The sequence below is a fragment of the Macrobrachium rosenbergii genome, chromosome 3 (assembly GCF_040412425.1).
Source record: "Macrobrachium rosenbergii isolate ZJJX-2024 chromosome 3, ASM4041242v1, whole genome shotgun sequence".
Lineage (NCBI taxonomy): Eukaryota > Metazoa > Arthropoda > Malacostraca > Decapoda > Palaemonidae > Macrobrachium > Macrobrachium rosenbergii.
This window is the reverse complement of record NC_089743.1, coordinates 61,133,092-61,147,213: the sequence shown is the minus strand read 5'-3', so window position 1 is coordinate 61,147,213 and position 14,122 is coordinate 61,133,092. Positions and strand designations below refer to the sequence as shown.

The 14,122-nt window shown below is 44.6% G+C and overlaps 1 protein-coding gene across 2 annotated transcripts in view; it reads right to left on the bottom strand.

Annotated features, from left to right (window-relative positions):
- The window catches only part of Ssrp (structure specific recognition protein), a 118,442-nt gene that overhangs the window by 28,256 nt on the left and 76,064 nt on the right, over positions 1-14,122 (bottom strand). For both annotated transcript variants that reach the window (XM_067133971.1, XM_067133982.1), the window contains exons 9-10: positions 2,314-2,430; positions 1,431-1,597 (exon numbers count right to left, since the gene is read on the bottom strand). In XM_067133971.1, the coding sequence (XP_066990072.1) occupies positions 1,431-1,597; positions 2,314-2,430 (284 nt within the window). The remainder of the gene's footprint in view (positions 1-1,430; positions 1,598-2,313; positions 2,431-14,122) is intronic.

The following is a 14,122-nucleotide window of genomic DNA, read 5'->3' as shown; positions in this document are numbered from 1 at the left end:
ATGCTGGTAAAAGTGCTATTGGGAATATTAGGAGGCAATTAAGAGGCTCTAGAAAATTAAGATGGGAATTCAAGTGCACTTTTGCAGCAGCACTAAAACTAACACTAACTATTCTCTTCAACAAACACAAAAGTCATATTTACAAAATTTCTTGCCAATTATATTAGACATGAGGAAACCAGTCCTTAGTTATTTGGCAATTATACAGCTGTTAATCAGTTGCTATCACTGTCTAAAAATGAGGGGAATCAAGCTATTAACCTTACTGCCTGTGTGAAACACAATTACTGCCAGTGAGAAACACAATATGAGGGATAGAAAGAAAAGACATCTTCTTTCAGAGAAAACCAGGTGATACCACCAGCCAAAAGACTATTATCACTGCCTATATGAATGCTGAACAGAGTGCTGCTATAGACATGAGGATCCAACTGCACATAAGCATTGCCTATTATCATCATCTTTTGTTTCGAAGGGATTGTAGCAACTAGGCCTATTTCATGACCATAATGTGTCTGTTGCCATAAACTCAGTTTCAAATGCAACAAAAGGATTTAAAATTAATTATAATGAAAGTACCTACTAGACAATAGAAAAGAAAAAATGATAAACCATTTTCACACTGATACAACAGACAAATTTCAAGATTTGAGTCCTTTGGCAAATATAATATAGGAATTGCAAATATGAATCTTCATTCTATGGTACTATTCAAAATGCAATCCCATCATAAGATTGTTAAATAACCTACTTTTGCAATGTAAAAGTCAACAGTTTTGATTATTCACTATTACCCTTAAAACTGACAGGTCTTGTCATATAAAATTATCTTCTCTCAATATATAAGAACATTTACTTAACCTTCCCAAACTTCACATGAGTAGTCCAAAATAACCATATCACAGTCTTGCCAAATCTTAGAGCACAGAATTTTACCTTATCTCAATATTTAAGAAATATTTTTAGTCTACCCAAATTTAAGACTGAGACATTCAATATAACCAAATAGTTTTTACCACTTCAAGTTCGCCTACCAAATTCCAAAAACTTAAAATCATCTCAATCATCCTGTATAGAAACAATGACTGCTGTATTTGAACGACTAGTAGTAGTTTGAACTGTATAAATGCACCATACCACCACTTTACAGGCAGTCCCCGGTTATCGGCAGCCTCAGTTACCGGCAATCCGGTTTTACGGCGCTTGTCTAGCGACGACGATAACCAGATTTTCGTCGCTGATAACTGGTTATCGGCGCTGATCGCCTCTTATCGGCGGTGCTGATCACTGGTTATCAGTGCCGCTAACCAGGGATCAGTGCTATTATTGCCGATTTTCCGTTGTCGTCATGCCGCCGGGAACAGAACCCCGCCGATAACCAGGGACTGCCCGTATTAACAATACAGTCATCATAATTACTCTATACTTACTCTTCAGCCACATCACTACCTTCTTCTCCTGGGGCAAAATCTTCATCATCACTGCTCTCCTCATCACCATCATCACGTTCTTGGGCCTCTTCCCTAACTCGTCTCATGTAAGGATCTGGCTCATCAGCATCACTGTCATCAAAGTCATCATTTTTGCCACCCATTTCCTGGAAATATTAGGAAAAATTGTGTGAAGATAAACTATCCTCTCTCTCTCTCTCTCTTTTATTGTCAAAGAGCATAAGTTGCAGAGGGCTGCTGATTTTTTGTCCTTGAGTAGAAAGACATGGTTGCAACATGGATACAGAGTGAGATAGCTGGGCTGCTGATAAATAAAACTGTCTTATTGGGTAGAGAGAGAAAAGATTTATTACAGCACATAAGGCTTGTGATACTCTATGCATCAGGAAAATGGGCACTGACAAAGAGAACTGAGGAACTTTGAAAAAATGTGACCACAAAAACTTAAAATTCCTGGCTAGATACAGTGGGAGGAATGTGGTGCAAATAAAGGTATTAGTAGAGAGACATGGTACCCAAAGGCTGGAAAAATGACTACAAAACCTCAAAGACTGAGATAGTTTGGAGATGAGATGGGAAGAGTTGAGGATGAAGACCCACAGGAAAGCAGAGGAAAACATGGAAAATGGGGATAGATGGAGACCAAAACATGAAAAGAGTTCCAAAGAAATAGTACATTTCTTGTCTAACCCCATGAAGGAAAGAGGGTATAGAAACATTTGCTATAACAATGATTAGGATATCAAACTGGATCTGTTTTTATAACTAAAAACATGCAACATAATACAAAATCTAATTTAAGCAGGAATTATAAGCACTTAAAAGGATATGATGCCCAGTAACTGTTCTAATGTATACATACCATCTTGCCTCTGTTCTTTATTCGCAGTTTCTTTTGATTGACATAGTCAAACAAGCGATTGTATTCTCCCTTTTCAATGCTGCTGAATGTATGCACAACTCCATTCTTAATTTCAACCTGAAGAAAACACAAAAATTAGATCTTTTTGACAAAACTAAGTTTAATTAAAAAGTTCAAAATAAGTACCAACTGAAGTCTTAAAAACTAATCAAACTATTACATCAGCTTAGCTTTCACTGATTTTAGAAAAATATAAAGCATTGCTAATATACGAAAAATATTTGACGTTACTTTTCAGTTCTTACTAATTATCTTAAAATGACATTTTTATGATAAAAGAGTTATATATATATTTACCGAGCAATTACTTAGCTAAGAGTTTCTACTCGAACAGCATTTAGAATTTTGAATTCCGTGGTAGGGATTCTTTTGTTTCGTGTAGGTGACTATGCCCCGCCCACTTTCGGGGCAAGACAGAGGAACAACATTGCCAACACGACAATCTGTTTATGCAGAAAAGAGTCCATGTGCAGGGAGGAGGGTGAGCTCCATCCGTAATTACTGGGTAAGTATATATAAAACTTTATTTTATCATAAAAATTATATTTTAATGATAAAATAAAGTTTGTTCATACTTACCTGCCAGATATATATATACAGCTGTATTCTCCGAATCCCACAGAATTTCAAAAACTCGCGGCGCACACAGTGTGGCCAGGTGGTTAGTACCCATTCCCGCCGCTGGGAGGCGGGTATCAGGAACCATTCCCATTTTCTATTCAGATTTTCTAGTGCCACTGTCTCCTGAGGGGAGGTGGGTGGGCACTATGATTATATATATCTGCCAGGTAAATATGAACAAACTTTATTTTATCATTAAAATATCATTTTGTTCATGAGACTTACCTGTCAGATATATATATAGCTGAATCCCACCATTGGAGGTGGGAAGAGACAGAATAGGATTTAGGAAACAAATAAATGTAGGCGATTGACGCCTTGGTTCCTTACCTGTTAGCATAGCTGACTTTGTGGTTACTGTCACCCAAGCCTGCTTCTGCTTTACTAGAGTCTCCAGCAAGGTAGTGACCTATAAAGCTGGTGAGTTCTAGATGATCTGTCCACGGGGGCGTGACCACAATGGGACTAGATCATAAGACCACACTGAGAGGGCAAAAGGAGCAACAACCAACCACCTGACCGAGCCTATCTAAGTCATTAAACCTAACATAGGCTAACGACTGGGACGTCCACCTCCGGTGGCCAACCCAACAACCAAAAACACAAAAACAAGATTAAAAATACTTCCTAACCTCTAAAGGATAGGATGAGTATTGCTCTCTGCCCCCAACATTCGTCTCTGGAAACGTATGGTCCTAGCGAAGAGCAGTCTCAAATAAGTCGTCTTCACATCCCGCAAGTAATGTGAAGCGAACACTGAATTGCTTCGCCAGAAGGTGGTACCCAGAAGATCGTTAAGGGACATGTTCTTCTGGAAAGCCACCGAAGTCGCAATGGCTCTCACTTCATGAGCCTTGACTTTCAGAAGTCTCATGTCGCTGTCTTGGCAGGTAGAATGAGCCTCTTTGATTGTACTTCTTAAAAAGAATGCCAGAGCATTCTTGGACATCGGCAAGTCAGGTCTTCTAACAGAACACCACAGATTGTCCGACAGGCCTTGACTTCCTTTCGTCCTGTCTATGTAGAATTTGAGAGCCCTGACAGGGTACAGGACTCTCTCTGACTCTTGCCCAAGAATTTCCGTTATACCCTTGATCTCAAAACTCTTGGGCCAAGGGTTTGAAGGATTTTCATTTTTGCGAGGAACATAGGGCTTAGGGAGCATACAGCATTGAGCCCTCTAAAGCCTATGTGCTTGCTGATGGCTTGAACTTCACTAACTCTCTTTCGCGTCGCCAGAGCAGTTAGAAAATAGCCTTCCTTGTCACATTCTTGAGAGATGCCGAAGAAAGAGGTTCAAATGTACTTGACATTAAAAATTTTAGAACAACATCCAGGTTCCAGGAAGGGTCCTGGGTTGAGGCACCTTAACAGTTTCAAAGGATCTCAAGAGATCGTGAAGATCCTTGTTGTCGGCCAAGTCTAGACCCCTATGTCTGAAGACTGATGACAGCATACTTCTATAGCCTTTAATCGTTGAGACTGCCCGCTTTTCCTTCTCTCGGAGATGAAGCAGGAAGTCTGCTATCTGTGGCACAGAGGTCGTGGTTGAGGAAATCCCTTTGCTTCTGCACCATTTCCTGAAATAGATCCACTTAGATTGGTATACCACATTGGAGGAGGGTCTTCTGGCGTTGGCGACAGCCCTGCCACTGCTCTCGAAAAACCCTCGCTCTTGCCAACTTTGTGATAGTCTGAATGCAGTTAGACTCAGAGCGGGAGGTTTTTGTGGTATCTTTCGAAATGGGGCTGCCTGAGCAGATCTACCCTCAGGGAAGCGCCCTTGGGAAATCCACCAGGAAGGCCATGACCTCTGTGAACCAATCTGCTGCTGGCCAAAAGGGGGCGATCAACGTCATCCTCGTCCCTTCCAACGCTGAGAACTTCCTGATTACCTCCCCTAGAATCTTGAAGGGTGGAAAGGCGTAGAGATCCATTCCCTTCCAGTCCCAGAGGAGGGCATCTACAGCTACTGCTCCTGGATCTAGAACGGGAGAGCAGTAAAGAGGGAGCCTCTTTGTCCTGGACGTCGCGAAGAGATCCACCAAGGGACGTCCCCATAACCTCCACAGCTCCTGACACACCTCCTCGTGAAGGGTCCACTCGGTCAGCAGAAGTTGACGCTGTCGACTGAGAAGGTCTGCACGGATATTCTCCACTCCTGCCACAAATCTTGTAAGGATCGTGATCACCTGAGCCTGGGCCCAAAGCAGGATTTCCTTCGCCAGGACGAACAGGGAACGGGAGCGAGTTCCTCCCTGTTTCTTGAGGTATGCCAGGCCTGTGGTGTTGTCTGAGTTTACTTGAACCTCTCGGCCTGATACTTAGCTCTCGAAGAATTGCAGGGCCAGCAGGATCGCCCCTAATTCCTTGAGATTGATGTGCCAGGACACCTGTTCCCCTCCCCAGGTGCCTGACACTTCCTCCCCTCCTAGTGTTGCTCCCCATCCCTCCCTGGACGCGTCGGAAAACAACACTAGGTCGGGGCTCTGAAGGCGTAGAGAAACCCCTTCTGCCAACCTCGAGGGGTCGAGCCACCACCTCAGGTGATTCTTGACAACAGGAGAGATCTTCAGGGTCTCCTCTAGATCCTCCTTGTCTATCCAGTTTTCTGCCAGGAAAAACTGGAGCGGTCTGAGATGAAGTCTTCCCAGGGAAACAAACTTCTCCAGCGAAGAAATGGTCCCAAGCAAACTCATCCATTCCCTCACCGAGAATGTTTCCTTCCCCAGGAAGGATGAGACTTTTCCTAAGCATTGCAGCTGACGTTCCTGGGATGGAGAAGCTCGAAAAACCACTGAATCCATCTGAATCCCCAGATACACGATGGACTGCGTCGGGACCAGATGGGACTTTTCTTCGTTCACTAGAAGTCCTAGGGACTTCGTCAACTCTAAAGTCAATTTCAGGTCCTCCAGACACTTTGACTGAGAAGAGGCTCGGATGAGCCAATCGTCCAGGTAAAGCGAGATACGAATACCCGCCAAGTGAAGCCATCTCGCCACATTTCTCATGATAATCGTGAAGATCATGGGAGCTGTGCTTAGCCCGAAGCAAAGAGCTCTGAATTGAAACACTCGTCCCCCTAGAACAAACCTCAGGTACTTCCTCGATTGGGGATGTATGGGGACGTGAAAGTAAGCGTCCTGTAAGTCCAGAGAGACCATCCAATCTCCTGGTCTTAATGCTCCTAGAACAGACTGGGACGTCTCCATCCTCCAGACTGCTTTGGAACTAGGAACAGTCGGTTGTAGAATCCTGGGGAGGCTAGGTCCAGGACTTGCTCCACAGCTCTTTTTTCGAGCATTTGCTCCAAAAGCTCGAACAGGATCTGTTGCTTCTCTTGATGGTAGGAGGGTGACAGATCCCTGGGCAACGTGCACAGGGGTGGCGAGTCGAGAAAGGGGATCTTGTATCCTCTCTCGAGAACTTCGAGGGACCAGGTGTCCGCCCCTCTTGCTCTCCAGGCTCCCGCAAACTAAAGAAGCCTGGCTCCCACCGGTGTCTGGAGGTGCTGTAAATCACTTCTTGCCCCTAGGTTTTGGAGGGGCTGCACCTCTGGAAAAACCTCTTCCTCGGGGAGACGGTCTTGAGGAAGAAGCTCCTCCACTAAAGGGCTTCTTCTTCTTGGAGGTCGGACCCTGAAGCAGACGACGTCAAAGGGACTGTTGGACGCCTTGAAGAGTGGGCCAAGAGGTCTTGAGTGGCCTTCTCCTTCAAGCTAGAAGCGAGGTCCTTGATTAAAGACTGGGGGAAGAGATGGCTTGACAAAGGGGCTAAACAGCAATTCTGCCCTCTGTGACGGAGAAACTGACTTAGAAGTAAAGTTACAGTACAAGGCCCTCTTCTTCAAGAGGCCCGTACAAAAGTGGGAAGCCAGTTCCTCTGAGCCATCCCTGACGGCCTTGTCCATGCAGTTCAACACACTGGACAGCTCCCCCAGGCTGATCGAGTCGGGACTTCTAAGCTTGACATCCAAAGCTCCTAAACACCAGTCCAAGAAATTGAAGACCTCCATGGTACGGAATAGTCCCTTCAAATGATGGTCCGTCTCTGACATAGTCCAGGATACCTTGGCTGCAGACAGGAGGGACCTTCTAGGTGCGTCGACTAAGCTGGCGAAATCTCCTTGGGACAACGAAGGAACTCTTGAGCCGACGTCCTCTCCAGTCTCGTACCACATACCTGCCTTGCCGCTAAGCTTGGACGGAGGCAGGGCAAAAGAAGTCTTGCCTTGGGTCTTCCTTTCCTCCATCCAGGTGTTGACCTTCTTGAAGGACTTCTTCATAGCAAGAGATGAAGTCATTTTAACAAACCCCGGCGCTCTCCTCGTCTTGGACGAAGCTAACTGCGAAGGAGGAGAGAGAGGAGCGGAGGATTTGAACTTGTCACCAAACAAGTCCTTAAGAAGACCGGCCAACACCTGGTAGTCGGTAGACGAAGAAGCAAGAAGCAGGAGGTTGTTCAAGATCTGCAGGCTCCGACTCACCAGAAACTTCTCCCTCTTCAATGGGAGAAACCAGAGTCTCCCAAGACCTTGGAAGAACGAAGGCCTTGAGGCCCAACACGCAGGGAGGGATCTTCTCTTCCCGCAGTCTTTGATTTCGATCCGCTCTGGAGCGCCACAGCGAGCAACCAAAGAGGCGCCCTGACAAGCGTCCATCCGGGCGTCCAGCAGAGCGTCCAGCCGAGCGTCCTGCACGGTAACGAGAGGAGCGTCCTGACGAGCAGCTACTGAGGCGTCCAGGATAGCTGCTTGCGGAGCGTCACGCTGCCGACGAATGTCATGATGGCGATACAGCGAGTGGTGAGAACGACAGGGCGATGAAGCAGGTGACGGAGACGACGAAAAAGGCGCAGGAGAGAGGGACTTTCTGGACCTCTTGATAGGCAGCCTCGAGTCCTTGCGTCGACGACGCGGCTCTGCTTCCCTCTCTGCAAGGAGAGAAGCCAACTGCGTTGCATATCCAGCAGGATTTTCTTGGAGGGAGAGGTCTCCTTCTCAGGGGAAGAGCTGATCCTGTGAGAAGACGAGGGGCGAGGGACGCCTTCTTCCTCCTCACGGAGCTAAAACAGTTCTCTCCCCTGGAGCGACTGGGGCGCTCAAAAACGTCCTCCTCTGAAGACGTCCTGGTCCTCTTCTGTGGCGGGAAAGCGTCGAAACACCCCGATGGCGGTGAAACAATGCCTGGAGAAAGAGGACGTGAAGCATCCTCTTCTCTGAAGCTTCTCTTCAGCAGGCGAGAGTCCTTCCGAGAGCTCCACCCCTTGCGCGGGGAGGACGCCTCGGAGGACGAGAAGCAGTCCTTAAGGATACGTGCATGCGCACGATCCTTGGCAGCCTGGGAAGAGACAACAGGTCCTACCGAAGGGATGCCAGATCGGTGGGAAGCCCCCGTAACCCTCTTACGGCTTTCAACTTGCCCTCTCCCTGAGTCCTGGGAGTCCGGCAGAGGTCCAGGCCTAGAAGCGTTATGGGGCCGATATGACGCCCCCTCCACAACACTAGAGGGATCACTACACTTCACTGCACTCTGAAGCGACGTCACTTTTGATTCCAAAGCACGGATGGTGTTCATAATCTCCGACAGGGCCATACCCTCCGCAGACACAACCTCAGGGCCCGAAGGCAAAACCACAGGGATAGGTGAAACTATGTCTACAATTGGGTTATCAGGAGAGGAATTAGTACCCTGACTCTGACAAACACTCCTGGAGGAGGACCTCCTGATCCTGTCACGCTCCAACTTGCGAACATAGGAATCATAAACCTTCCAGCTTGCATCCGACAAAGTCTCACACTCCTTGCAGCGATCATCAATCAAGCAAACATGCCCCTACACTCATACAAACAGAGTGAGGGTCTACGAAGCTTTCGGTAGCCTCACCTTACAATCATTCACACAACATACTCTAAAGCTAGCAGAACTAGATCCAGATATTACAAAGAGCAATCAAGAGCAAAATCAAAAACAGTCCACAAAAAGCATATGCCAATCCACAGTCCAAAGTCAAAAACCAAAAGTCAAAGAGAATACTTAAGTGGAAACGAGTTAACGAAATCCAAAGACGGAGGTACTGAAAACAGATGTTGACAGCACCGGCGACAGAGAAAATCTGAATAGAAAATGGGAATGGTTCCCGATACCCGCCTCCCAGCGGCGGGGATGGGTACTAACCACCTGGCCACACTGCGTGTGCCGCGAGTTTTTGAAATTCTGTCAGATTCGGAGAATACAGCTATATATATATCTGACAGGTAAGTCTCATGAACAAAATGTAATTTCTATATATGTAACTTACCCAGTAATTACTTAGCCGATTCCACAATGAAAGGCGGAGGGGAATCACGGACAAAGGCTTAGGTTATTAATGATCAGATTATTGTTGTCCCTTACCTGGTGAGAGAGCTGCTGCAGGTAGATACTGCCTCTGGGTAGTGCTCATCTCCACCCATAGCGGCGTGGCAGCATGGCCATAAGCGCCTATACTGAAGTGGGACACTTCGCAGCGAAAGAATGTTCCGAAGGCTGACGAAGTAAAAAAATAAGCTTTGCGACGAAGGTGTACTGTACACCGAAGGCCAGCAAAGCAAACATAATTGCCCCTGCCCTGGGCAAAGTACCAAACAAAAAATAATACACCAGAAAAACAAAGTCACCTAAACCACAATTTTAAAAATGTAAATGATTACAGGTAGTGTTCGAGTTACGATAACTCAACTTACGATAATTTGCTTTTACGATGGAGTTAGCAATTAATGTCGATACGACAATATTCTGAAAATATGTATTTTTAAATTTCACACGTGACTGGCGCAGGCAACAGCGTACGGTGTACAATACGTTGGCCCTATAGGCTGGAACAGGTACATTAATTCAATGAGCTGACCTCACTTGCTGTGTAAAAAGTTAAAATAGGTCACTGTTCGTTTGTGATTTTTGTGCGTTTGTAAGTAAACTCTAAACTCATATTTGTATCAGTATGTCTGCCAAATACCAAAGTGTGTCTCCTGCTGGTACTGGAAAAAGAACAGGCAGTCTATCACTTTGGAGCAGAAAATGAAAATCGTCAACCAGCATGCCGCTGGAAAGCCCATCATGGTAATCGCATGTGACGAGCATCTATTGCAGTCGACAGTAGCCACCACCCTTACAGACGAGAAATGGATAATGGATGCTATAAAGGCATCTGCTTCAGTTCATTCGATAGTTATATATATCAGTTCATTTGACAGTTATATCAAAGAAGAGGATAGGGCCTTTGGAAGAAATGGAGCAGTTACTGGTCACATGGATGGAGGACCAGATACAGAGGCGTATGCCATTCAAACAAAGGCTCACATGCTTTTCGATGAACTAAAGAAAAAATATGATGATAACCACAACAAAACTTTTGTAGCAAGTGCTGGATGGTTTCACTGTTTCAAAAACCGTCATAATTTTCATAGTGTGAAAATTAGTGGTGAAGCAGCAAGCGCTGACGCCAAAGGAACCACTAAATTTAAGGATGCAGGGAATTTGCTGGAGCAAATCTTTAATGTCGATGAAAAAGGACTGTATTGGAAGCGTATGCCTCAACTGTCCTACATCCATAAAGAAGCAACAACGATGCCTGAGTTTGCATACAAAGATCAACTGACTCATCTGCTTGGGGGAATGTGGCTGGGTACAAACTTAAGCCATTCATGATTTGTCACTCTGAAAATCCAAAGGTATTAAAGAGAATCAACAGGCATATGCTTCCTGCACATTACTGTCATAATAAGAAAGCGTGGATGACCGCAATGCTGTTCAAAGACTGGTTTGTGCATTGCTTTATTCCAGAAGTGAAAGATTATTGTAGGGAAAACAACACCCTCTTCAAAATTCTGAGATATTAACAAGAACGTAAAAGTTGTGTTTCTGCCACCATACACAACTTCTCTCATACAACCCATGGATCAGGGAGTTGGGTATGTTCAAGGCCTATTATCTTCGGAACACATTTGCTCAGGCTTCAGATAATGAGGAGAAAGATCTCAGAACTTTATGGAAGGAATTCAATGTTCTGAACTCCATTATGAACATTGGAAAGGCATGGAAGGAGGTTAAGAAAGAATGTATGAATGGGGTTTGGAAAAATCTGCTACATGTGTATGTGAACTCATTTAAAGGTTTCGATAAGGATGGGGGAGTTGTAGAAATTAATAAAATGATCTTGACACTTGGGAGAAGTTTAGATTTAGAAATTCATGAGGAATATATCCAAGAACTTTCAGATGTGCAAGATGTAGCGCTAATGGCAGAAGATTTAACTGCACTTGCAGAAGAGAAAAAGAGCAAAAGAGGAAGAAGAAATTGAAGAGGAGCCAGCACAAAAGTTTATGACAAAAGCACTGGCAGAGGTATTTGACTCATTTGAACATGGACTGAAAAGTGTATTTGCCTCATCTGAACATGGATTGAAACTTTTAAGTAAAATGGATGGAAACATGGAACGGTTTGCTAAATTTGAGAGAGCACATCAAGACGCTGCTGCATGTTACCGAGTCATTTATGAAGAGCGAAAAAAATGCACTATGCAACCAACGATGGAATACTTCTTTAAGAGAACGACTCCGGTGCCATTGCCTTCAGCCACCCCTACCCCCAACCCCAACCCCTTCCCCAACATTTGAGCCTTGATCCCCTACATCTTTTAACAACTATTTCCTTGAAACACCTGAACTACCAAAAGAAGAAATACTATCTGAAGAGGAGCGAGTTGACGATCCTGCGGCTTTATCATCCTCCTCCTCTTCTGATTTTTAGTTATACGTAGCCATGAACAGCCTGACACCATTCACGTATGCCGACAATGGACCGAATCTTTGTTAGTACCCCCCTACAGTACGGTGTGATTCTTGTTCTTGTTATTCAATTTCTTTTTGTATTGAATTATCATAAGTCAATCTGCACTGAACCTGCAGAATTAGCTGACATTAATAATTACTATACAGTAAACGCCCCCGAGCTTGTGGAGGGGGGATACGTAACACACGTCCCCCGCGAATAGCTAAAATCTGCGAATACTTAAAACCCCTCTAAAAACACTTAGAACTGCCTATTTTGATAGTTTAAACATAAAAAAAACCTCTTAGAAATTATTATACCGGAGTATTTTAATAGTTTTATCACAAAAAGTGCATTTAGTCATGAAAATACAGTAATTAGTGAATATTTCTCGGTGAAAAATACCGTGAATGGGAAAATTTTCCGCGAATAATGGGTAGATATGTTCCACAGAGAAATCCACGAATATGCGAGTCCACGAATAGTGGGACTGTGAATATGGGGTGTTTGTTGTACCATATATATATATATATATATATAGAGTAGTAAATTGTGTAGTGTATGCATAGATGGTACTGAATATCCTGGTGCAGGCTCGGTTATATTGAAGATATGATTTTTTCAACAAATGATGGGCAAAACCTGTAAAAGATAAATAACAAGACCACTAACCAACACTAAAAACTGGTGGGCACTCCAGGTACTTAGTACCCTCCCAGGCTCCCCAAGAACTCAACACCATGTTCGAGGTGAAGAGAAAAGGAAAGGAAGGGACACTTCCTACACTTCCTCACCCATCACTACGCCAGCTACGGACACAGGTCCCAGGGCAATGCATTTATTATAAACTGTATCGACGTCCCGTAAATAATGCATCGCAAACACTGACTTGCATTTTAAATAAGTTGCCTCCAAGATCGCAGAGAAAGGTTGTGTTTGAACACTACCAAAGTAGCAACTGCTCTTACATCATGAGCTTCAACTTTCAATAGCGATAAGTCATCCTCCGCTATTTGTGTGTGCCTCAATGATGAGATCCCTCAAGAAATAAGAAATGGTGTTCTTCAATAGGGGTCTAGAGGGATTCTTCACAGAACACCAAAGATTACCGAACTGACCTCTAATCTTCTTTGTCCGATGCAAATAGTATCTCAGCACACGTACTGGGCACAACTCTCTCGCCTCCTCTTCCATGCCTAGAATATCCGTTAAGCTTTTAATAATAAAGAACGGGGCCAGAGATACGATGGGTTTTCATTTTTTCCTAAGAATCCTAGCAAAACGGAGCAAACTGCATTCCCTTACGAAAAACCGATCCTTTTGTCTTTGCCTGAAGCTCACTTACTCTCATAGCTGTTGCTAAGGCAACCAGAAAGAGAATTTTCCATGTTGATCCCTTAGAGAGGAAGAATGCATAGTTCAAAATGAGGGTCAGAAAGCCACTAAGAATTACATCAAGATTCTTTCTTAGACTTGGAGATATTGAAGGATATAACCAGGTCGGACAAGTCTTGATTGTAAGAGATATCTAGACCTCTACGGTGAAAAATAGAGCTGAGCATCGCTCTGTACCCTTTAATTGCTGAGACAGACAACCCCTTAGATGATCTCAATTAGAAAAGGAAGTCTGCTATCTGAGTGATAGATGTTTCAGAAGAAGAAACTTTGTTGCTTCTACAACAACTCCTAAAAGGTGTCCCCGTGGCCCTGTAGACATTATTGGAGGAGTTGTATCTACATTTGGCCATAGCCCCCGCTGTCGATCTAGAAAATCCTTTCGCTCTGATGAGTTTGTAGATAGTCGAAATCCTGTCAAGGCCAGAGAGGATAGACCTTCATGAAACTTCCTGATGTGGGGTTGTCTGAGAAGACTTGGAATCTTGGGAAGGAGCCTCAGAAAATCTACGAGAAGATCGATCAGGTCAGGGAACCACCCCTCCTGTGGCCAGAAGGGAGCACAAGAGTCATCCTTACATTGTGGTGCAAGCGAAACTTCCTTACCACCTCTCAAATCATCCCAAAAGGAGGGAAAGAGTAAAGATCCAGGTTGGAACACTCCAGGATCATTGCATCCGTCGCCCAAGCTAGAGGGTCCAGAGAGGGGGCGAACAACAGAGGAAGGCGGTGATTCCTGAAAGTTGCGAATAGACCTATGGTCGGTTGACCCCATAAATTCCAAAGGCTGGAACATGCGCTAAGATCTAATGTTCATCCCATGGGCAAAATTTATTTGTGGCAGCTCAATTAGTCAGTCAGGACATTGCACTTGCCCTGTATGAACCGGGTGACTAAGCTAGTCTGATTCCAATTCGCCC